General features: G+C 39.9%; 4 protein-coding genes and 1 pseudogene across 5 annotated transcripts; 3 read left to right on the top strand and 2 right to left on the bottom strand.

Annotated features, from left to right (window-relative positions):
- Window positions 1-349: 349 nt before the first annotated feature.
- On the top strand, window positions 350-3,426 carry LOC137946839 (bifunctional pinoresinol-lariciresinol reductase 2-like; annotated as a pseudogene).
- On the top strand, window positions 3,211-4,926 carry LOC137945751 (bifunctional pinoresinol-lariciresinol reductase 2-like). Its single transcript, XM_068791753.1, has 5 exons — window positions 3,211-3,638; window positions 3,754-3,900; window positions 3,991-4,231; window positions 4,304-4,507; window positions 4,600-4,926. Exons 1-5 carry the CDS (start codon window positions 3,450-3,452, stop codon window positions 4,761-4,763), a joined length of 945 nt encoding a protein of 314 aa, XP_068647854.1. The 5' UTR covers window positions 3,211-3,449; the 3' UTR covers window positions 4,764-4,926.
- Window positions 4,927-8,500: 3,574 nt separating this feature from the next.
- LOC137946918 (uncharacterized) lies at window positions 8,501-10,789 on the top strand. Of its 2 annotated transcripts, XR_011111086.1 has the most exons (3): window positions 8,501-9,266; window positions 9,741-10,496; window positions 10,758-10,789. XR_011111086.1 is itself a non-coding variant. In XM_068793199.1 (2 exons), exons 1-2 carry the CDS (start codon window positions 8,668-8,670, stop codon window positions 10,399-10,401), a joined length of 1,260 nt encoding a protein of 419 aa, XP_068649300.1. In that variant the 5' UTR covers window positions 8,501-8,667; the 3' UTR covers window positions 10,402-10,709. The 2 variants fall into 2 exon arrangements, 1 of the variants encoding a protein (XP_068649300.1); XM_068793199.1 differs by lacking the exon at window positions 10,758-10,789 and having other exon boundaries at window positions 9,741-10,709.
- Window positions 10,790-10,944: 155 nt separating this feature from the next.
- LOC137947013 (uncharacterized) lies at window positions 10,945-13,609 on the bottom strand. Its single transcript, XM_068793306.1, has 3 exons — window positions 13,410-13,609; window positions 11,260-13,319; window positions 10,945-11,165 (listed from the first exon to the last, which is right to left on the bottom strand). The coding sequence occupies exons 1-3, from the start codon at window positions 13,471-13,473 to the stop codon at window positions 11,088-11,090; spliced, it is 2,202 nt and encodes a 733-aa protein (XP_068649407.1). The 5' UTR covers window positions 13,474-13,609; the 3' UTR covers window positions 10,945-11,087.
- A 1,486-nt stretch (window positions 13,610-15,095) lies between these two features.
- On the bottom strand, window positions 15,096-24,787 carry LOC137945531 (probable inactive poly [ADP-ribose] polymerase SRO1). The gene is made up of 6 exons (XM_068791467.1): window positions 22,450-24,787; window positions 19,867-20,108; window positions 19,635-19,738; window positions 19,292-19,471; window positions 19,116-19,211; window positions 15,096-15,382 (listed from the first exon to the last, which is right to left on the bottom strand). Exons 1-6 carry the CDS (start codon window positions 24,126-24,128, stop codon window positions 15,377-15,379), a joined length of 2,307 nt encoding a protein of 768 aa, XP_068647568.1. The 5' UTR covers window positions 24,129-24,787; the 3' UTR covers window positions 15,096-15,376.
- Window positions 24,788-25,218: the final 431 nt, after the last annotated feature.

Below are 25,218 nucleotides of genomic sequence, written 5' to 3'. Positions count from 1 at the left end.
TTCTGGAAGGATATGCAAAGTTCTGTAACTGATCAATTAATTAGTGTTTCTGGGCAGATGCCAAAAACCTCTTCGCAGACTCTGGACTCTTTTAGTTTTCATTTGTTCTTAGTTTTGGCGTTAACTTTTTGCTGTTTCGTAACCTGTTTGATGCATTGGCCCTGTTCTTTTCTTTCTATGAAGAGATTAATAAAAGGGAAAAATAGCTTGTGAGCTTGGAACCATGGTTGTCACACTTTGTGTATAAAATACCCAGGTGTACTCTGCGTTCTCTCACCAGAACTGGACAGAGAAGCTAGCTCTCTCGGTTGTTGGGACGGTGCATGACGATTTAGTGTGAGAGAAAGAGATGGCTGGAAAAAAAGATAAGGTTCTGATCGTAGGAGCTACTGGGTATTTAGGACGACGGCTTGTGAAGGCCAGCATGGCCCTCGGCCATCCCACCTTCGTCTTGGAAGTCGCCTCCGACGCCGAGAAAGTTCAGATGCTCATCGGTTTCAAAACGGAGGGAGCCACTGTTGCAGCAAACCACTTGAGGATCGAAGCCATCAAAGAAGTCGGAACGATCAAGGTGTAGGCTGGAAATGAAGATAGATCCCATGCCTCTACTCGGACAGGTCCAACTACGGGATCGATTTTGTTCTGAAGATGCCGCCGGTTTTCTATCTTCCTGTTATTCTGAAATCTGGTTTTTAGTTTAACTATGCAGTGGTGAACCTACGAGTCATCAACGCAGAGAGGCAGAGATATATAATTTCATTTTATTTTTTCTTCGATTAATTTATGATCAAGGAGAATTGAATCAACTAATCGTAACGCATGACAGCGCTTCCTTCCATCGGAGTTCGGCATGGACGTTGACCGAATGGAGAAAGCCATCCGGCCGGGAGACTACGTCTTCGCCAAAAACGAGTCATCCGACGGGCCATCGAGAAGGCCAACATTCCCTACACTTACGTCTCCGCCAATTGCTGTGCGGGCTACTTCTTGGTTGCAATTGCACAGATCGGCCATTCATGCCCCCGACGGACGATGTTCTCGTCTACGACAACGGCGACAAGAAATGTATGAAAGTCTACCTCTTACAATATGGCCATATACACGATGCTTGCCGTTGATGACCCACGGACGGTGAACAAGACCCTTTACCTCCGGCCACATGAGAACATATTGACCCAGATGGAGGTGATCAAGATACGGGAGAAGCTCATAGGGAAAGAGCTCAAAAAACACCTATCTTTCACAGGAGGAGTGGCTTGGCACCATGGACGGTACGTATACTCGATCAGGAGGCTGTAATTAACTCTTTTTCAGGATTAATAGCTAACTTTGCGATGCAGAAATGCCGCCGCCTCTCCAAATTGGCGTTGCCCACTTGTACCAGATCTTCTACCATGGGGACCTGGAATTCGAACCAGAAGCTCCACATGGTGTGTAGATAGCCAGGATCTGTATCCAGACCACAAGTATGTGACAGCTGAAGAGTATCTGAAGCGTTTCGCTTGAAGACTCAGTCGTCGTACAAAACATGTCATCATGCGTTACATCAGCACTCTTTCCTTTCATTATTGATTTAAGTTGTTTCGTAATTTAAAAAATATTTTAAAAATCTTACACATTTCATTAATTTTTATTTAATATAATAAAAATAAAATTTATTAATTATTTAAAAATAATTTTGTACTGTAATTAATACCTTACATTACATTATCGACTTAAAATATTATTATTTTAATATAATTATTTAAAAATTTTAATTTAGTTTTTACAAAACTTATTTGTTGGTATATATTTTATTACCTTCTTTTTTATAATAAAAAATATAATTTTTGTATATTAAGTCATTAAAAAATTATATTCTTACCTATTTAACACCTTTCATTAACGATTAAAGATATTTTTAAATTAAAAAAATATTTTTAAAATTTTTGTTTTTATTTTTAGAATGTTAATTTATTGGTACAAGTTTCATTAATTTATATTTATTGAAATAAAATATCAAAGTTTTATATTCATTTTTTTAAAAATATTTTAATGTACTTAACACCTTTCATTATGATTTAATATAAAAATAATTTGAAATTTTTGTTTTAGTTTTAAAATTTTTATTTATTGATACACGTTTCATTACCTTCTATTTATTGTAGTAAAATATCAAATATTTTATATTGATTATTTAAAAATATTTTTCTAATGTTATTCACATATTTCATTATTGATTTAAGAAAATTTTTCATTTAAAAATAATTTTAAAAATTTATTTTATTTTTTAAAAAGATTATTTACTAATATGCATTTCATTACCTTCTATTTATTGTAATAAAAATCTGTTTTTATATTAATTATTTAAAAATAAAATTTTCTATTGTAATGAACACCTTACATTATTAATTTAAGATATTTTCTAATTAAAAATATATATTATAAAAAAATTAGTTTTCAAAAATCTTATTTGTCTCTACATATTTGATTACCTTATATGTATAATAATAAACTATAAAATTAAGATTTTTTTAGTAACTTGGCGTACACATGAAAGGTGACATGGCGATGGCAACAGAAGCGGCCACATCACCGGGCGAAAGGGCCTCTACGGTGACAAGGGGAAGAAGGATTTTCCCCCCCTCTCTCTAGCTTATGCTCCCGCTCCCGACTCTCGAGCCCGTTAACGAGCCACCTTGTGAATTTTCGAACCAAACCATGGTTTGGTTGAACTAAACTCGTTAACTCAAATGAGTCGAAACCGAACAAAATTCGACCAGTTTGCGAACCAATTCGGTTAAGTTTGATGCCACCCCTGTAAAGTTTAAGATATAAATATATGTTATATTTAAGTATATTATAAAATATTACTCGTTCTTTTATTTATATCATACTTTTTATTTGGTATAGTAAATTTATTTATGTTGAATTCAATTATGCACTTCAAGTTAATTGTGGACTTACCCCAAGTATTTTCCGCGAGAAGACGCTTATCGTTTTCTTCAAACCTCTTTACCCTTTTTGACGAGTCTGCTTCTGAATTTCAATATCTTTGCTCGCTGCACACCAGTCAATACGAAACCTTTTTTCAATGGGTGTTGGCTGTTTTCTATTTCTTTAGCTTTCAATCGAACAGAGAGATTGATTGAAAAGATAAAATCAATTAATATTTTAAATATTAGTGCTCTACCAAATCATGACATTGCCCTTTTACTCGACCTGCTACCAACCACTACCTTAAAATTTTCTTATCTGCTACCTCTATGATCAGAGGAAGCAGTCGGCGCTGACCACGATCCCCTTCCCTCTCAACTCCGAGATTCTCGACTCGTAGTGGGTTTCGGTGGTCGATCAAATACCGTCGACGGTTCAGCGAAGGTTGTTAACAAGGTCCTCCATAGCAGTTCACTCGGAGCACTCCCCTTGGGAGCTGTAGCGGAGTAGTTCGAAGTTTCGTCGTAGGGAAGATGGAGCAGAAGCAGAAAGACAGAGTCTTGATCGTGGGTGGTACCGGGTACCTGGGAAGAAGACTAGTCCAGGCAAGCTTGGCTCTCGGCTATCCCACCTTCGTCCTCTATCGGCCGGAGATCGCTTCTGATCCCGAGAAAGTTCAGATGCTCTTTGGTTTGAAGAGAAAAGGGGCTACCCTACTCAAAGTAAATCCAGTTACCACTTCATGGAAACTCCTTTTCTTACATTGGATGATCATATTCTTAATTAATCTCGATAGCATCTTCAATTGATCGAGATCATCCTTCCTGGTTTGCTCAGGGCTCCTTGAACGACCTCCGGAGCTTGGTCTCAGCACTGAAGCAAGTGGATGTGGTCATCTCGGCGCTCGCAGGGAACCATTTGCGCCTAGCTATCCTCGAACAACTCACGCTCGTAGAAGCCATCAAAGAAGTCGGAACCATCAAGGTTGGTCAAAATCAAGCTCCTTTCCCTTCCCGAGTCAGAGTTTACTGTTTATATATTGTTCTGTAACCAATTAAAACGACGACCCTGTAGCGGTTCCTCCCCTCGGAATTCGGTATGGACGCGGGTCGGATGGAACACGCAATCCCACCAGGTGACCAGATCTTCGCCGAAAAGCGGGTGGTCCGGCGGGCCATCGAGAAAGCTGGCATCCCTCACACGTACGTCTCGGCCAATTGCTTCGCCGCTTTCTTCCTTCCGGGGCTGGCGCAGATCGGCTGTTTCATGCCTCCCTCCGACCACGTCCTCATCTACGGCTCCGGAGATAAGAAATGTAACAACGACGCGAAATTCCTTGATCGTATATTCCCATCTCGCTGAATATTGAAACATAGATCATTTGCAGGTATTTGGCTGGACGAAGACGACATAGCCATGTACGTGATGAAGACGGTAGACGATCCTCGTACCTTGAATAAGACCGTCTACCTCCGGCCGCCCGCCAACATCTTAAGCCAGCTGGAGGTGGTCAATATTTGGGAGAAACTCGCAGGGACAGAGCTACAGAAGACCTTCGTGTCTGACGAAGAATTTCTTGCGATGATGGAGAGTAAGTCTCACGGTGTTGGTCTCCTTGAAATCCGATACTGAGAAATTGATGAAATGGGGGTGATGTTAACGGTTGCTTTATGATGAATGCAGAATATGAGCTTCCTCACCAGATAGGAATCGCCCACGTTTATCAGATCTTCTGCGTCGGGGACCTATATTTTCCATTGGAGGGGTCGGATAAGGTGGACAGCCACGATCTCTATCCGGAATACAAGTACGTGACAGTGGAAGAATACCTGAAGCGATTTGTCTGAGGATTTCTGGATTCCGTTTCAGCAGCACGAATTGCTGGGTTTACTTAAATCGTTTGTGATGCAGTTTCTGTCATTAAAGTGTGGTTGCACTGCTCTAGGGCAGTGTCCGTCTAAATGAAATGGACAATATCTCTATTGTTGGCTAATGCCTTTTATGTGTTCAGGGACATGAAATGAACCTAGAATAGCTTCATACTCTTAGGATTGTTTGTTGAAATTTTACCTAGCTTTTCTTTAAATTTTCTAAAGACGGGCAATTAGTCTATAAGAAATTCGTTGGGCTTGTGCCCTATTGAATCACTTGGGGTGTGCCACCATTTGGTCGAGGACTCGAGTCAGAGTTTACAACAACCAACTAGCCAATCCACCTCAGGTTGGTCCACAATGAACTTTAAATGAAGTTAAGATTTCAAATTTAATTCATCCTTGGGTGTTAACGTAAATAAGTTCAAGTGTATTAGAAAATATATTATAGTGTTAGTGTCCCAAAATGAAAAATATGATATAAATAAGAGAATGATTAATTTTTTATAATATACTTAAATAGATAATTATCCAAAATAAACGTGGTTACTATACTTATACGTGATTTAATGTGTAGTATTAAAATATATTAATAAACTAATTAATGAAAGATCATGTTATATTACTTAATGATTATAATTTATTATAAATTAATATAATATTTACGTATGACTAGAATAAATTATAAAAAATTAAAAATTAAAAATTACTTAAGTGAATATAATTAATAAATAAATTATTTTTTAATAACATAAGATATATTTTAACATTAAAAATCACTACTTTAATATACTAATAACAAATAAATATATATTATTTTATCAATAACATAATATATATTTTTAAGTATTATTAATTAATAATATATTACCATAAAATTTAAAACTATTGGTTTAATTAATTATTAAATATTTACTTTAACAATATTTTAATTACGACTATTAAATCACTAATTTAATACAGTAATTAAAAATTGAATATATTGAATAAATAAAAATAATAATTTTATAAATAATAAAATGTGGATTATTTTTAAAAATAAATATAATGAAATTATGATGCTAGTTTAATTTTTTCTAAGTGTCGTCTTCCTCACGGCGCTGATAATGGGGGGAGACAACAGTGACGGAAGTGGCGTTCCGACCGTATGCCAAGAGGGAGGCCGAGGGGCTTTGCGATAGGCTTGACCTCTTGTGCTATTCGATAGGGTCGGCTTCTCGTGCTCTGCAAAGGCGGCTCTGTGACAGTGATCGAGAGGGAGAAGCAGACAAGAAGTGGAGGGAGAAGAAGCCGAGAGGGAGAAGAGAGTAGGAAAAAACATTTTGGGAGAGGAATCCCCAGAGAGAGGGAGAACAAAGCAAAACGAGGAAAAAATTTTGTTGGGGGAGTGAAAGAAGCATCCTGGCGATTGCTTCTTGTGAATGATTTTCAAAATACGTACGAAACACGATTCCCCAATTTTTTGCCTAAGAAGATTAACTGGCGTGATTCAAATGAAGAGGCGCTCATTCACCACTAACGACCTTATCGAATGAACAGAGTCATGCATAGATAATTCATCTCTGCTTCTTTTTAGACTAACCCTCTCCGGATTATCTCGGATATGGGACCGGGAGGGTTGGGTCAACTGTTCTGTTCAGGATTTATGATGGTATTACATGAATGCTTAGTTAAAACCGTACGCATGGAACCTCTAAATGAACCTTAATAATGAGAAAATACTCAAATAAAGCGAGACTTACCGACCATAATCCCTTGCTTATCCACATCATATAATTCTTAAATCCATTAACTATTTGGCTCTAATTTAGGCGTGCCAAGGCACTGTTTAATTAATTAATCACACTGAGATCTCCTGCTGCTCAATTACGCCCATGACAAACACTTATTTCTAAAGCCATAATCGTTGAGATTGTCGCAAGCCAGAAACCAATTAAACTACAAAATCCGCATTAGTGGAATTGCTAAGCCACTCCTCACTGAATGATCGCATCCAGAAGTGGAATTTAATGGGCAGAAAATCCGGAAATCTCCTACTGAGGTTCAGCATGATCGATTTTAAACCAAGTCAACTCTGACCAAATTTGGACTCCTTTTTACTGATAAAACGATGTGGGATTTTAATGATTATTCTCTTGTTTTAATTTCACAGATGAAGTTTCTATTGATCCATAGTCGTTCGGTCTTTTCAGGTATTTTCTGAAAATACCCACTGATACAGAGTAAATTAGTATATTTTATCCTTCTGTGCGGTGGTGATGGTGATGGTGATGGCGATGGCAGACGAGTGATGGCCTCCAATTGCCGTTGCAGATGGCTGAGTAGTGGGTCTTCTGATCACTGGGGACATTCGTGGATTCAAACTCCAATGCGCTGCTTCTTCCACTCAGTCTTGTCGATTTCTTCGAGTATCATTTCGGGAAAATTGAATGACAAGTTAGATCCGTCTTTACTGTCTCAGAATGAGATCCTCCGTAAAGATAAGAAACTGTTGAACCCAATTGCGTTCTCTGGTTTATTTCTTGTTTTCACACTCCTCCATTCCAATTTCCAGAACCATGTAGACACAGCGGGCGAGCCGTGTTAATGGTCATCTGGTATAGATCCCTTGTGTCTGGAGACAACACAGAAAGGTCTTAACTAAAGACGAAAAAGAGAAGAGTTATTCCTAAGCACGAAGCTCCAAAGGTTATCCTAGTTGTCTCTTTAGAGGAAACGACCAGTCGACGACGGACGTACTCACCGGTTTCCGGTCATCACCTCCGGCCACGTTCGAACGCCGTTTAGCAGAAGAACTACATCCAAACAGCATTAACGCTAACACCGTTTAATTAGAGCTTGTTTTCTTATACGTTTATGGACAATTAAATACTAAGTACGGGATAATTCTGCCTTAGCGGATCCAAAAGCTTGCTGCCGCCTGCCCGTTTAAGTGGGCCCGGAGATTAAGAAGGAAGGATTACATACAGCTAAGCGGTGCCAGATTGTGAGTGGGCCCAAGGTCATATGGTTGAGCGCCGCAAGACAACCGTCAATATCAAGGATTTAAGAGACTGCGGGTCCACAACAATGCCATGTCATAAATAGCGATATTTGCGTTCAGAAGATTTAAAGATAACGATTCAAGTTGTTGGTGCCAGCCTGGTGACAGCGAGGACCCAGCTCGCGCTTTTTCCCCCAATTTCCCCGCTCGCGCTCTCTCTTCTTCTCGCTAATGTCTCCATCTCGTACGTCTTTATTTTGCTTTTCTTTTTTCTTTTTAAGAAATTAAATATAAATTTTAAATTTTAAATTTCTCGTCTTGGTATCGAAGCCACAAGTTTCGGGGAGAACCGGAAGGTTTTGACTACTTTCATTGCGGCGCTGTGGGTCCGAATAAAGAGGATGGGCCCATCATTTGCCCAATCATTGTTCAAGATCGGCGCAGAGATCGTGCTTGCTAATGTTAAATAAGATTCCTTCGCCTCCTAAGCTTTTATCTATTTTAATAGGCAAATCCGAATAACAATCCGTTAATGGAATAATAATACGATACGTTTTTCGTTTGGTTCGACGAGAAAGAGAAACGCAAACGTCGCGAGAAATCGAGCACGTCACCTAGTCGCGCCGTCTTACCAGTTAAGAGGACAGAAGAGATTTCCAGAGCTCGTTTTCTCTCATATACAGTCATAGCTAATCACCAGACCAGACTCCAACGAGATAAAAGCATTTCTTTCCACAGAATCGTTAGTTGGTTACGCCATTCGCTCCTCTTTCTGCTTTCTGCTTCTCTTTCCCTGATCCCGATCGAGCGAACCTTCTATACTTGTACTCGAGGAGAGAAGCGGGCGGCGCAAGAAGGTGTAGTAGTATTGGAAGCAGGGAGGAAGAGAAAGAGACTATGGATCCGTGCCCCTTCGTACGACTAACAGTAGAGTCACTCGCTCTCAAACTTCCGTTCGCTTCGAGGCCGGCTGGACCTGGCGTGCATCCTTCCACCAGTCCTTGCTTCTGCAAGATCCGTCTTCATAACTTCTCCTCGCAGACGACTCCACTCCCGCTTTCCTCTTCCGCTTCCGACGATGTTACGACCACGTCTTCCTCCGCCTACGTCCGCTTCCAACTCGACCCTGTCCTTCTCTCTCGTCTTCCCAAGTCCGCTGCTCTTCACGTCGCCGTCTACACCGGCCGGATGGGCGCTGCCTGCGGAATCAGGTCAGGGAAGCTTCTAGGCCGGCTACGAGTTGATCTTGACCTGTCTGGGGCGGAGACGCGGGCTTGCTTGTACCGTAACGGATGGGCGAAGATCGGGAAGCACGGGGAGGAGAAGAAGCCGTCGGCTCGCCTCCATCTGGTGGTTCGCTCCGAACCCGAACCCCGGTTCGTGTTCCAGTTCGGCGGCGAGCCGGAGTGCAGCCCGGTGGTTTTCCAAATTCAAGGCAACATACGCCAGCCTGTCTTCACCTGCAAGTTCACCGCCGGCCGTACCGCCGCACCACGGTGAGTTACCGGTTACCACCTCCAACACGACTTCCAGTTTCCGAGTTTCGACCAAAAATAATAAGAATACAACCATGTAGTCAAATATTATATGCTTTCGGCGCAACCATACTTCTAACGAGAAAAACGAAGATCCTGCTCGTGCCTTGTTCTTCACACTTCCATGGTGAACTACCTGCGTGATCCATATTAATTTTCTGGATTTAGATCGATAGGAGTTATTTACTTTAGATGTATTTCCCTACATTTATTGACTTCAATAATCAATTCCTCCACCCACATGTGCTCCACATGACTCGTCAATAATCTTTGGATACTTGAATTGATTGTTAGGAATTGTATTATTGCAGTAAAGAAGAACCATTTTGATTAATTGATGGCAGAAAGCTGAAAAAAAAGGGTTTTTCGTGGTCTTGGTTTTGTGAAGAATATTGTATTTTGTTGACGGCCGTTTCTCATGTGTTGAACGATCAGATCTCTGCAGCTGGATTACACCAATACCAGTAGAGGATGGATGGGGTCTTACAGAATGGAGAAGGAGCGCTCTGGTAGAGAACGCAAAGGGTGGAGAGTGATGATATTCGACCTCTCTGGTTCACCCGTGGCTGCAGCATCCATGACCACCCCATTCGTCCCCTCCCCTGGTTCTGACCGTGTGTCCCGCTCAAACCCCGGCGCTTGGCTCATTCTCCGCCCCAACGGCTACTCACACAAGGCCTGGAAGCCTTGGGCACGCCTCGAAGCCTGGCGAGAGAAAAGCCCTATCGACGCCTTGGGCTACAAGCTGGAGCTCATCACCGACACGGGCCCTACGTCTAGTATACCCATCGTCGAATCACGACTGAGCGTCCGGAAAGGTGGCCAGTTCTGCATCGACAGAAGCATGATTGAAGACCAAACGCCCGGCTCCGGGCCCTCTATGGGAGATTTTGTGATGGGCTCCTCCGTGGAAGGCGAAGGAAAGGTTAGTAAGCCAACTGTGGAGGTGGGGATGCAGCATGTGGCATGCATGGCTGATGCGGCCCTGTTTCTTGCACTCTCAGCGGCCATTGATTTGAGCATGGATGCTTGCCAACTATTCTCACACAAACTCCGGAAGGAACTGTGCTATGATCATCAAGATAATGTCTCGTAAACGCTTCTGCCATCCAAATGTGGAGTTACCGTGCAGTGACGATCAATGGGTTTTTGGTCTGTTGTTAAATCATGATCGAAAATCCATTGATTCGAGTATGAACGAATGACTTTGCGGTTTTTTTCCTTCTGATTTCCCAATTTTTTGCTTCAATCTCTTTTGGGTTGAGTCTGGTTTTGTTTGTTACAGGCTACCTGGATCGATTGTTTGTTACTTTGATCTCTATCAATCCATTCTTTTTTGCGTTTTTGGTTTTTGGAGTTGAGTTGTCCAAAAATGATAGAGAATGTCTGATGTAATCTTTTATAATTCTATACTCATCCGAATTCTTTACCAGTTCGATAATTTTTTTGCAGCTTTTCTCATATCTGTTTCGTCTCGTCTATGGTAAAATTTCAAGAAGGAAAATGAGTACTGATGATCTCTCGGTGGTTTACGGTTTAACTATTACAGATATGAAAAAATTGCATCACGATCAATTTGTATTTTAATCTTAGTTGCAACCACGATCGGGGGAATCCGGGATAGCATTGAAATATTAAATTGCAAAATGCAGATTAGCCATCAGTGTAATTCTTCCTCATTGAGATTACAAGAAGAGAGAAAAAATGAAAAGAAGAAGAATCCGTTTAGCAGAACAACAGGAAGCTGTTTCTGTGCAGAATTAAGAAAGAAAATTGTTGCCCTCATGGAGACTTGACCTGATTGCGCACTCTGCTTGAGCGTCGAACAGGAGTTGTGACCGCCGTGACAACCTCTCCCTCCTGTGAGAAAAGGTAAATTTTTTTGTTAGTTAGCGAAGACGAAAACACGGTTTCATCGGAAAATTCTTAAGAATTTTTACTAATGCTTTCTCACCTGCTTCTTTGTTAACTTTCCCTGAACAATGAAGCTTCCGTACGAAAGGGACTCTGCAGTTGAAAATTCTGGAACGGATGGCTTCACTTTATTGCTGGAGAACGAAATGCTTGCCCTCAACTTTTCCTGCTTAGATGCGGTTTTTAATTTCAGGGAAGGACCCTTTTCTGAGCTGCCGACCTGTTCTACCAGTCCGAGCAACTCAACGGTTGGTGGGTGGGTTGCGTACAACGGTCTGAAATTATCAGCAGGAAGCGGCTGCGCTGCTGAAGAAAGATTGACATGGGAATTATTTTGCCGTTCACCGTCTTCTTTCTCGGCACTCTTCTCCAAAGAAGTTGATTCAGAAGCCTGTAGTTGGACAGTGGTGGTAAACGGTGGAGAGGCTGATTCAGAAGCTTTCTTGGTCTTGAGACGAATCAATGCAAAAGTTATAGATGTCGCCAGTATCAAGGACAGAGACATTCCCAAAGCAGCATTGGAAGTAAATACGTCCTTCACGTATTTAGCCCATGAATTTTCTCTGTATTGCTCATTTAGCTCTGTTTCAAGAGTGGTTCCAGTATCAGATTCGGAGTGGTGAACATCGATTGCATCAGAAGCAGATTGTGTTGCCTGAATCGTTATCGAGGAGGGTTCCATCTCAGGAGTTGCGTTTGACATAAACTGGAGGAGTTGGTCTGGCTCAGACACAGATTCAAATGGTATAACTTGAGATTCAGAAATTTCAGTACTTTGCATCTCTGGAATTTCTTGTTCGACAATATTCTCTTCACTGATTTCCCCATCATTATTTCCCTCCATCGACTCTTGATCCTGCTGCACCAAATGAGCATTCCTTGAAGCATCTAACTCGCTTGATTCACCACCTACATTTTCGAACAGAGGATTACCGTCAGTTCCAACGGGTAGTTCTCCTGCAGTTACTGGAATCATGGCAAAGTCTGTATGATCATATTGCTGCTCTTCCAAATCAAACCATTCAACTTCGTCTGACGACGAAATACTCCCTCCCTTGGCATTAGGGTTGCCGCTTAACGTTTCATCATTTTGAACCACTGGAGGATGAGCTATCAGGAACTGTTCATCTGTAAATGAATCAAACTTGGAAGTCCGGCAAATACTACCTCCAACAAGGGTATACAACGTTTTGGACAAACTCAAAAACTGCTTAGAGAAATTGTTTAGATCCGATTTCCTCAAGTAGGGCAGAGGATCCTGAATCTCTAGAAACCCTTCGTCGAAACTTCCCAGATCCGGTAAAATAGGTAGCAAAGAAGAAGGATAGGGATATATTGATGAAAGGAAGCACAGTCCGAAAAACAGAAAACCTAAAACAAAGATACGTGGTAATAGGGAGCTCCCACGCCAAGACCTTTCTTCCTCTTCCTCTTCCTCTTCCTCTTCCTCTTCCTCATCTTCTGCAAGATCACCATCACTCTTTTGAATTTCTTGTCCTCGGCAAAATTCTGTATCGATATTTTCAGCTAGCTGATGAGACACTTCTTGTTGTTCATAGTCTTTTTCCAGAGAAACAACAGAATCAGTCAGCGAGACCTTAGGTTCTTCTCCGGTTAGTTTCTTCGACTCAGGAGACAGTCCATGGCTAAGGCCCAACTCTTCTTTAAGTTTTTCTCTGCGCAGAAATTCGAAGCGCCTGTTGGGATTGTAACGAAGAAATCGTGGCCTCGGAGACAGGTAATTGGTAAGCGGATCGTAGGAAAGAGAAGACGTATCAGGGTCAGGAAGACTCTGGCTATCAGGTAGAGAAATCTTTGAAGACGATGGGGTTCTATAGGACAAGACGCCTAAATGATCAGGAGCTGGAGATTCCTCAGCCAGTCTCTCATAAGTGATTCCAAGAGACTCGTTCCTTTCGGCCAAAATCTTTTTGCTCGTGGAAGCCACCTTTGAAGCAGCAGAGATGGTAGGGGACATGAAATGTTTGGTTGCTTTCTTCTGAAACAGAGGTTTCAAGGCAACGTGCTTACCGATATGTTGTTGGTTCTCGTCAATTTCTTCAGGACACACCCCCTTGCAAGGACACATTTGATGAGAATCTGCAGAAACGAGTCGATTAACTTGAAAAACCTGGAAGAAAACACACAAGGATTTATTCCAAACTGACGGAAACTAAGGAAGAATCTTACCAGAAGAGAACCTCAGACTGGGAGAAGAGTTCTTTGCCATATTTGGCGAGAACGGACTGTGCATCTGATCTTCAGCGGGGTTCTCTCCCTCTTTCGATCTCGCAAGAAAAATTGATTCAGTCGGCTTGCTGCTTGACGATCGAGAGAACAATGCAGAACGAGTCGAACAGCGAGTAGCAGTTTTGAATTCTTAGAGATTCGACCGTTGGAGCGTGTCAGTATATAAATAATCCACATCAACCAAACGGCTTAAGAGATATCGGACTATGGGGAGAACCGAGGTGGTCCCAACGGCTACGAACGTTTAAACGAAAGAATAATTATGAAATAATTGTTATTTAATAATAGATCGACAAATGGTATCACCTCATTTCATTAAAACTCTTCTACCTTAATCAATTAAACCTTAATGACCATTCGAATTTTTCCTCATTTTTATCTCATACACTTATAAGTCCTTGTGCAAATAATTGTTCTTTTTGTTTAGATAATTCCTGAAAGGGGTATAAATCATGGGTTTTACTCTATTAAAGTTCAAGATCAACAAAAGGGTTTTTGTTTTTTGCCACCATTCTAAAGGTTTATCTGAACAAGTGGTGCCCAAAAAGTCTCTGTGGATGTAACAATTATCATCAAAATCCACAATACAGATTGAGGTTTGAAAGTTTTGGAGGTTCGTCCAGTCCAATTTTCGATCAAGATAGATGGTACAGATCAATTCTAGTAGAAAATGAAGGGGATATCTTACGAATCTTACTTTAAAGATGCTTACAATGGATATAGTTGTATCAAAGTATTGATTGACAAAAGAGAAACGCTGCAGCATCAAAAGAATCAAAGAAAAAAATCATTTGTTCTTTGTGCTATCAATGAGTGTCCAAGCAGGCAGCTCAAACTGGGCACAAATTGAAATCAAATTAAGGTTCAGTCCGTGAAAGATACCGAATCTTTCGTGAAACAGTCTCCATTCCCTTGTGAAGAGGACGATATGGGGGTGACAGGGTGCTATATCCTCTTTCTTTTACCTAAACCAATTGGAAGTGGTAACTCGACCTTATTTTTTTAAAAGAGAACCGAGGCAATCGGATACAAGAATTTCTATCCGGGAGTAAGAGCAGCATCACCTCAAAACTTTTAAAGAGTCTATGTGAGAAAACATTCAAAAAGAAGCTTACTATAAACTAAACCTGAAATGATCTAATATTCTTAATGATATAGGGACGTGATTGAAAATTGGTCTCTCCCCCCTCCTACGCACTTCTATATTCTCTTCTTAATATACATAGTAGTAGGGTAAAAAGCACTCTACGAACACACTGTGCAGACCACCAACAGGGGGTTGGCACAATAGAAATTCTTACCCAAACCCAAAAAACCCTATTCATCAAACCCAATCCCAACCCCATCACCTTCCTTGTAACCCCGACCCCATAAACCCAACTTAAACCCAACCCAACCCAACCCGTCTCAATCCCGTTTTATATTTGTCTCATATGTGGGTTGGGTTCAAGTCAGGTTCAGGTTGGGTTTGGGAAAACCCGTCCCCCACCCAAAACCCGGCAATTTTTTTAAAACCCGAACCTGGGTTTTTCACGTCTGGTCAGGTCAGGTTCCCCCGTAAAACCCCCCACCCATGCCCACCCCTACCACCAACCAAATAGATTTTATGAAATCTGACACAGAAAAAGACAGGAAAAATCAACTATTTTACTGTGAATCCGTCTTTCGGTGTTCATGAAGCCAGAACAAAAGCAGTTCAAGAACATCACATATTTCACTAATTGGACATAAGAAACAAGGCAGACCACTAATCGGAAATAAGAAATATTGCAACTAACCAGACAAGGTACAGTTAACCTTCCCTGAGAGTGAATTCCTTGAGACATTCACAAGATCTATTGATGTTAAACTATTCCATTCTAGATCTTCGCCTTTGCTACTCAGCTAAGTTTCTCCTCCAACGGAAATCATACCTACAAAATCATTAAAAAACCCAAATGCATTCTAAGTGAGAAATAAATAAGAGAAAAGATAGTGGAAAAAAGAATCTTACTAAGGCGAGACAGAGAAGAAAACCATGGTGTAAGATAGCCAGAGCGTACTAAAACAATAGCTGATTGATCGGAGATGTAACACAGAAACAGGGATATTCTAAAGTCCCCTAATACTTATCAAGGTCCTGTTTGTTATGGAGACAAATGGAATGAGAAAAAGGAGGGAGGCGGGAAAAGACATTTTCATTTGTTTGGTTTGAGAAAAATATGGAGAGAAAACCAAATAGGTGAAGCCTGTTTTCCTTCTGTTCCTCCCATCTATGAAAACAATGATCCTCCTCTGCTGTGTGTTTTCCATCCAGTTCCCCAAGATCAAAAGCAGAACCTAAAAGCAACAGTCAACCTCCAAGATCAACCTTGCATAAGGATCAACCAGTACAATAAACGCATTTATGGAAATAACAGGAACCCCTCCAATTCCATAGCATTCATGGTGGCTGCACATGATACTGCTCTAGACTGGAGAAGCTGATTCACTTTTACCTCAATAAATGAAAAAAATGAGCCAGATAACAGATCTAGACAACATAGTTACCGAATCCAGCTCCTAATCGCCTTATCAATCTCTGTTTGAATATTCTGCTAGAAGTTCCAATTAACTGAAAAGACTGTTAACTGTTTTCTGCCTCATGAAAGAAGTAAATTGCATTTATTGTCTCTAAATCAACCTCATCCTTTTAACTTTTTTTTCTTGCTAAATCAGGACTCTGCTTGCCTTACTTGTTTCAAGCTAAATTTTTTATTTACTTATCTCTAAAAATTTATTTACATAAATTATCAGCTTAGAAAAATCAGGACTGATTTCCGAGCTATCCATATGTCAGTGTGGCTCACACATCAGGTGGTTCATGTTGTCCAGCTTTGAAGATACGAAATGATACCCAATGCAAACAGTTTCTATTTTAACTATTTATTGAGTCTTCTTTCCCCTAGTTGGACCTAAACAAGTTACATGTCTTACATCAGGCATTTCATACTGGGTTTTAAGGTTCCTAACATGAGACCTTATAGTGAGATGCCCCAACCCAGACTGACATTGGATTGGACTGCAGTGTCAGGCAGTGTTTTTATGCTGTTGAGAGCCTGCTGGAGAGAGAGAGAGAGAGAGAGAGAGCCCTCTATGTGAGAAATCTGTATCTAAGATCAGATGCATACTTATGTTGGAATTGACCCTGCAGGCAGAAATTCTATAGTCCCAGGAAGAGTGCGGCTGAAAAACTTCAATTAAATAGCTTACTCTAAAAAGCCACTACAATTGAAGTGATAAAATTTTAACATATCTGGACTGAAGCAATTAATTAAGTAAGGTAATGAAATAATAACACCTTGAAAGTCAAGAAAATGAGAGGCTACAAATCATTAAAAGCAATTCCAGTGTAATGAATGAAAATTTTCTATTAATCTACTTTATTTTGATTCTCTTAAGTTTCTGAAACATTTTATTTTAAAAAATTTCTTTTTGCACTTTCTATAACGCATCTCTTCTATTCTCTCTCTCTCATCTTTCTACTACACAAGAAAAGAAACCTTATTTTTTCCTGCTTTTTCTCTTTCTACTTCTTTTCTCTCTATATTCTCTCAAACCAAATGCAACCTGATCGCTTGTCAAGGCAACAACTATTGAATGTAGGGCCAAGGAATGGCACTCTCAAATTGCTTCTAAATATCACCCTCCAATCAACAAATTTTATTAGGAAGATCATGTGCATATCACTAGAGAGTCCTCTTAACTTCGACTAGTCATTTAGGGTGGGTATGGATTCAACTTTTAATATTGTATCCAAGTGGAACAGGCCACCCAAAGTTGTTCCCTTGTAGGCACCACAAAGAAGGCTCGCACGTGAGGAGGTGTTACGAATAGTCTTATGCGGACTACGACTAGAAAGATCCTATGTGTATTACTTAGAAAGAGGTCTCCTAACTTTCACTAGTCAATTTGGAATAGATTTGGACCATACTTTCATAATAATGAATTTAAATAAACTTTTTAACAAGAAAAATTGTTGAGATCCAAAACAACTTAACCTTTCTAAAACCTAACGAACACCTTGGTACCATAGGAGATCTAAGGTTTCTAGATAAGGATTGCAATCTGTCTTCCAGTTTACCCTTGATGAACTCCACATTAACTAAATCCATATAAGCCAACGGGCTATGCCTAAGTAACCAAATTAATTCAGATATCAACCTGACTTTTATATTTCAAGGGTGTTAGGAATGCAGGCTAGCAATTTCACCTATTTACCAATTTTACAAGTTTGCCTAAGTAATCAAATTAATTGAAATATCAACCTGACTTTTATCTTTAAAGGGTGGTAGGAATGTAGGCTAGCAATTTCACCTAATTACCAATTTTACAAGTCCATCTGTCCGCATTTAAACACATATCAAACATAAATCATTATCCATTAAAGGGTGTCCCGTTTATCCATACATTGTTTATCAAATGGAACAGAAATGGGTAAAGGTCGTCTTGAATCCGATTACCCAAATAAGATAAGGTATTTTTTTATTTTCCAACCCTCACTGGGTAAGTGTCTAAAAAAAACCTTTCCTTATGTAGTTATATACTCCTTTATACTTGTGTTTGTCCTTCCTATTGGAAGCCTGCAACTTTCTTAATGAAACCAAAAAAACAGCAGCAGACAGCCTACGTTCTGCAATAGTGCACACAAGCACACAGTCTCCTATACCAAAGGACATTTAATCACTCAATACAGTCATTTTTATAAATGTTCCAGAAATAATAAATGCACATACAAGGAAGCTGACAAGGACAAGAAAGGATAAGGCAAAGCAACTGTCAGGTATGCTCTTGTTCTCAAGTGCACATGTAGAGTATATTAGTTGTCAATTGAGCTCAATATGATTGTTTTATTTGTGACCCAATAATCTGCATTTTCCACTTTCTGTGTTTTTGGAGTTACTTTCAGGTGCCACCACCTCTCTATTTGTGATCTTGTTGTTCCTTTTTTTTTCTCTTACTTCTTCATTGGTTCGAAACAGTATTGTTATAACTTCTGGAGTTCTCTACTAGTTTACTTTTTAGGTTTTGTTGTTCTTCCTTCACTTTTTTTATCCATAATTCTGACCCAGACAAGGCAGGGCAGTATAAGGACAGAGGTAAGGATAGGAATGTGGGTAGGGCCCAGTCACATGTTGGTTGGGGGCAACCTGGGAGAGGGGTGCAGGTTTAAATCACAAGGCAGGTTGAAGTCTCCCTCCAGCGATCACTTCTACTTATGCTAAACAAAAGTACTTAAGGCATGAAGTCTGACATAACAAGACGTCCTTTCGCCTCCGTAACTCTTGCATTTCTTTTAAACTTTAATAATAAATCTAAAACTATGTTTTACGATGAGTACCTTTGAATACATAAAGAGTAAGAGAAAAAGAGAGAAGTCAACAATATTTTTGTATAGAATGCCCATATCTAAAAGTTGATCAAAAGACAAAGAAGCAACCAGTAAACAATACCCAGACAGCAAAAAGAAACTAACAGTTTCTGACTGAAGAGATGAAAGCTTTAAATGCACCAAATTTGCTGCAGCTCACAAATAAATTTAAACTGATGCAAATCAAATTCCAGAATGGATCCTAAGGTCATCATTAAGCAGTACAACACCAAACACTATTGGTTTATGTTCAATACCTGGCTACGAATCTTATGTAAGGCAGCAACGAGGGGTTCATTCCCAGCAATCAAGATTATAGTTTCGGCAAGTGTATTGGTTGAAAATTTTCCTTCCTGAAATGCACATAGACAATGAGATGACAAAATCCTCTGCTAATTTATGTCTGACAACCTATTCAATAATAAGCAATTACCTTATAATCATTAAACACTTTCTCCAAGGATTTCATGGTATTCTGAGGTATATGTCCTCTCATTGCAGAAAACAATATAGGGAACGACATGTTTGGAGGAAGTCCATGGAGCGTAGCTCTTTCCTGTCCCTGTTCTTGGGCTTTCACCATAGAGCAATGAGGACTCTGAACACCTGAAAACTATCCCGCCAAGGAACACCTCTTAAAGAAGGAACACCTTTTGTAGAATGCATTTGGTAAGAAATAATTAAACAATAAAGCCTCCAGAAGTTAATGATACATAGAAGAGGGTGATAGGCTTTACAACTAAAATAATACCCGTGTACTGAAAACCATGTCTTACTGGTGGAACAGAAGAACTCGGGATGGCACTTGGAATTTCTCTTGCTGGTGTATGATGTTGAGGAGCAGTACCAAAATGTCGCACGTGGTTTTTTCTCCACGTCTCTAGAAATATCATATAGTAACAATGTCAGATACTCTTTTAAGTTCGTTATCGCAAATTGAACCATAAAATTGCTAAGAAAAAAGAATACAAGCTCTTTAAGATTAAATGACTAGTGCACGTAAATTACCTTGAAGCTGACCTGAAACTGTGAAGCTCACAACATATTCAGGGAGAATGTGGGTATTCATATAGGTGCTCCACACAATATACCACTTTGGTTCTTTTAAGTTATCAACTCCATTGTCAAAGCTTTCTTTGCTTGGGTGGAATTGGCGTGATCCAAGCTCAACTTTTTCCATGTTCCCCATTACAACACGACAAAGCACCACATGAAATTCGTTGTCCACATCGGGCTCTGAACTAGATGCACTAGAAAATTGCAAGAGTTGGGTACTCAGTAAAATGCCACAAATATCTTATCAGATATAAAAATCTGATTTTCATATTCAAGTGGACTATCGAAACAACATGATGGCACTGAACAGATCAAATTCAAAAACTTAACCTTTCTGATTAAGAAATATGAGCAAAATAAGGATTGTTCCCACCATAATGGCATATAGCACATGCCTTAATTAGCAAACTTTATGGCTTCTATGAAACAATTCACATCCTACAAGGAAACTTTGCGCTTCCATACAGAATCATCACTTATGACTCATGAATTGCTTGCATTCTTCCCATATCAACCCAAAAAATCCATTAACCAGGTGATCTCACCTCACATATGTCTTAGTTGATCAGGTGAACTACGCTATCGGCTCTTACATGTCTTGTTCATTTACCAAAGTTCCTAAATTAATGTTATTAACATCCATCGAGGAAAATAGAGCCCTTTCTAAAAATAAAAAGAGGAAAATAGACCACTTATAAAAGTTTTTTTTGGCATTGAACAAGTGATGAACAGCACAAGTATAGGCACGTGGCCGTTGTAGTGCCTCAGTCATTTTTTCTCAATAGTTTCTTAAACACAAGACAGCTTTATTTTTTTAATGCAACACAAGATAGAGCTTCAATGGAAGAGCCCATCACATATTTTTTAAGGCATGTACACTGTAGATTTATTCTAGGGCATATCTTTCCACTTGAGTTGCACAAATCAGTTCCCAATTCTTAGTCAACAAAAATGACCTCATTCATAAAACAATATCGTTAGAAATATTATGTGGATATACAAAATTTATTTAAGTTGTCTTCCTGTAGAACATGAAGGAAGTACTCTACATAATAATCTAGATATGGATGCTATAGTATTAATAGTAATACAGGAATGCTTCTACCTATAGACATATGAGTACAACTCTATATGTTAGATAACTACATACTAGTAGAGTCGTACCCATCTATGTGAAACTTAAAAACAGAGAATTTAATTTTGGCATACCCACAAAAGAAACAGACGCATTTACTTTCGGCATACCCACAATGGAAACAGACGTTAATCATGCGAAATTCTAGCAGCACACATGCAGAAATATAAATTGAGTTGAGCTTGCTGACAAATCAAAACACCATAAGGACTGTCAAAGTTTGCAGAACATAGAACAGCAAGCTTCAAGAAAATTAAAGAGATCTGCAGGCTAGCCAACTGTGACACAAACTTTATAAAACCCGTCAAAATTGGCTGAAGCAGTCTAATTATGATGTTCTCTATATTCATGTTGCTTCCTTATCTTGGAAGCTGGGTGGCCCTGCCAAGATTTTCTTCTCCGTTTGCAACTCACTGTGAGGTAGAATCCTCATTTTTGACAACTTACATGGCACAGGTATGGCTATTAGCAATTCAACTTGCACCCTTTGTGTGTAATTTGACAAGTCTATTGACCGTCTTTTGTTACACTATCACTTCTTATGAAAGAAATGGATGGTTTTCTTACCTAAGCTTAATATGCAAATAAGCGCCCAAGCCACTTCAAAGGACTTTACTTGACCCCTGTCCTTTTGACAACCTTCCTCAGATTGAGAGATTATTACAGTAATCTTTTCTTGCCTAAATTCCTCAGAATATTTTGCTGGAAGGAATCAAAGACGATTCAGGCAGAAATATGCAGCTGTTGAAAAGGTCATTGACTATATTGTTAAGCATGTACTTTTATGGGTTTGTTGACTTGATGACATTAATGAGTTCAATGGGGATCAAATACACGGCAATTCATCTAACATGATGTGCCTAAACTTCCATCTCTTGTTATCTAGTCTCCCCAATTCGTAAACTATTAAACTAAATTTTGATGGCTGCTCTTTTGGAAATCCTGGCCATGCTAAGTTTCAAAGGATTTTTTATAAGTATGAAGCGTCTGTCATTCTATCCTATGCTGAGCCATTGGGTATTTCTGATTCTAGAAGTGCTTTCAAACACTACTTCGTTTGCAGTTTATATAGAAAGGGCCCCCTTTGAACAGAGGTGGATTCTAAATCCATGATCTCCTGGTGTTTAAGCAGTGCTGAACCTCCTTGCTAGACCTTTCTCACAAGATTGTACTAACTAGTTTCATGTAAAAAGATCACCAAATGATGTAGATGAAGCATTCGCTAAAGAGGGAGTGGGGCGCCAATCTCTCGTTGTTAGGCTCTCTCCCTCCTGATTGCATAGCTGGTCTCCAGCAGTCTTGCCTTCAGCTTTAATGGTATCATCACCATTTCATAAAGAAAATCAGTGAAGTGATTGAAATCAAACTAAATATGAAAACCGTATAAACTCGATGATTACCTCACATAGGGATGGTTTTCAGGAGTGAGATAGATCCCAATGCCATATGGAGTTGCTCCACTCCAGGTACCAACCTTTGAAAATCCATGCACCACTGTGCTCTCAATAATGCTAGGAGTTGAACCATACCAGGCCAGTCTAACATTTGCATCTCCACGAGTTGCCTTTGTCATCTGCACAGTCTTCTGGAAGGCCTCCAATCGAGCACTACCCATTGGACTTGCATGTGAACACCAGTAAACGGCATTCACCATGGTATAGTGATCCATCTTTGTCATGCCTTCCAAAAATAGATTCTTGACTGATATACAAGCTTTGTTGCTTTCTGATAATTTTGCTAAAACTATACCCATTGAACTAAAACCGGGTTTTTCATGCAGAGTTACAGGTTTGGTAAACCGATACTGACAAGTCCGTTTTGCCAAGCCGAATCTCTGATCTTGATCCTTCCTTCCAGCTGGACCAACAATGCAACCAATAGCTCGCTTTCGTGAAGCACCATTAGCTCCTTTTTTAGTCATTCCACCGTGAGGATCATTCTGTAAACCAGAAGTATTAACAGTATCAGTTTGATTGTCTTTCACAGAGGTAACCTCCTCGAGGGTGGTCACGTTACAATTGTTAGCAAGACTCTCACCAATATTTCCAGTTCTCAAAGCATTATTAAGAACCTCGTTGTCTTCAAAATCAGCCTCTCTCTTGTTCAAATCAGGAATTCTAGCGAAGATTTCATTGTGCTCTCCAAAGCTCTGCCCGTATCCCACATTGCCAGTTGCTTCTTTTGTGCAACCATTCTCAGCTTCAGGCTCAGTACTTCCATCCTCCATGTCAACCTCAAGGTTGCTTATCTTGTTTCCTTCCTGACAACCTCTTTCGCCCGCATCAGCATCATGTGCCACATTCTCATCTCTTTTCTCATTACATCCGTTCTCAAAGCCAACTTGGCAGGTCACTCTCTCACAGCTGTCCTCCCTCCTTCCAATCCCATCCTCACTTGGTTTCACATCTGACTTGGTCTTGCAGGCAGCAGCATCACGGCCACACAGTCTAACACCATGTTGCTGGGACTTATTCTCCCCACCCTCCAAAGCCCTAGTCTTGGACTGCGCCTCAGAAACTCCCTCAGCTGGTGCCAACTCTTCAGACTTGTCAATATTTATTTCAATTTCTAACTTAAGTGCAGCCGAGTCTATAGCTCCGTTTCCTCCTTCCCCAACAAAAGTTTTTGGAAAGAAACATTTTCCGTGAACATCGATCCAAGCAACAGATCGCTCAAAGCCAGTTTCAAGATCAAACTGAAGCATCCGGAGAAAATCTACCAGGTACCGAGAGCTTTCGGTTTCCACGAAGACACACAGTTTTTTGTCAGTGAAAGCTTGTCTGAATTCCTCCAGGCCTTCGACTGGAAAGTCGTTCCATTTACCATTTTGAAAGAACATGACTCTTGCAGGGACCGCGCTTTTCTCAAAATTTTCGCGGTTCTCAAGTAACGCTAAGCAGTCCGACGGTAGACGTTGGCTGGGAGTTCCGCAAGACTGTCCATTTGGAATGAGAATTGAATTTTCAGATTTTCTGCTAATGGACGCGTCTTTCCTCCTATTCAAAACCACCTTGGCAGCGTACACATTGCCCTTCTTTGGAGTGGCAACAACACAATTTACGTCTTGGGACTTCATCATCACGTTGCAGTTGCAGAATTGTATATACACGGAGGCAAAACAAAAAGATTATGTTGGTCAAGTAAAAATTAGGGTTTCGAGTAGGATTTGGACCTAAAGAAGGTCACGAGTTTGGAGTTCCTGGTGCCCAATGAGATGGTATCTATAAAAGGGGCGAATTTTCTTCAACCTGAATAAACAAAATCAATAGACTGAAAATACGCAGCACCCAGCGAAAAGCCAAACTTCAACGTTTTTCTTGTTCCAGCCGTCCAAGCTTCATAAAAAAGAATTGCTAAATGACGGAATTTATCTTTCTCTTCTTCCCGTTTCTCCTACTAGGTGCTGGACTTGCAAAACGGCAGCGATTCTAACGTCTGTTTGCAAGCTCGAAAGCCAAATCGAAATTTTTATATAGAAGAAAACAGGATATAGTCAGTATTACCTGAAGAAAGGAAACTACGGGAGATTTATTGGTGAAGGATTAGCGAAAGATACAGATGGAGGTAGAACGAAAAACGGACTGAAGAAGAGCTGGTAGATGACCGAGCAACTGCGAGATCCGACCGGCGACAATTCTTGTAAGTTACTCGGAACTCGTCCACACCTTTTCTTCGAAACGTTCCCGTGAGAAGGACAAGAAAAGAAACGAAGGATCAGAAATCTCTGCTCGTCGCAACTCTTCGTCTACTTCCACCCTCTGCAATGGCCCGAGCTCAGAAATTTATAGACACTAGCCCTTATACTAGCACCTTAAAGTTCGGATAGAATTACGGATTCTGCCATACAGTTTTTTACAGAATGGAATATGCCCTGACTCCATTTAGGCAGTGAAATTGACGAAAATATCCTTATACTATTGGCAGGTTCTTCGTTTCTTTTTTCGGTACTTTTTCAATGTAAGTTATGATCAAATCAAAGATTTGCTGTAATTATAATTCCATATGTGATTATTAAACCCTAAAAAAATATTTTTGAAACTTTTAATTTATAAATTTAACTATTTTTGTATTTTAAATATTAAAATTTAATTTTTTATTAAAATCATAAAAGGTGAAAAGAGAAAGATTGGCCACGAAGAAGGGCATTTCTGTCATAAAAATATCCACTA

The sequence above is a fragment of the Aristolochia californica genome, unplaced genomic scaffold (assembly GCF_029961685.1).
Source record: "Aristolochia californica isolate CCGP_79_NKW_82.1479 unplaced genomic scaffold, dmAriCali1.0.hap1 SCAF_12, whole genome shotgun sequence".
Lineage (NCBI taxonomy): Eukaryota > Viridiplantae > Streptophyta > Magnoliopsida > Piperales > Aristolochiaceae > Aristolochia > Aristolochia californica.
Note: the sequence above shows the minus strand (reverse complement) of the source record. Positions and strands in the feature narration are given on the sequence as shown.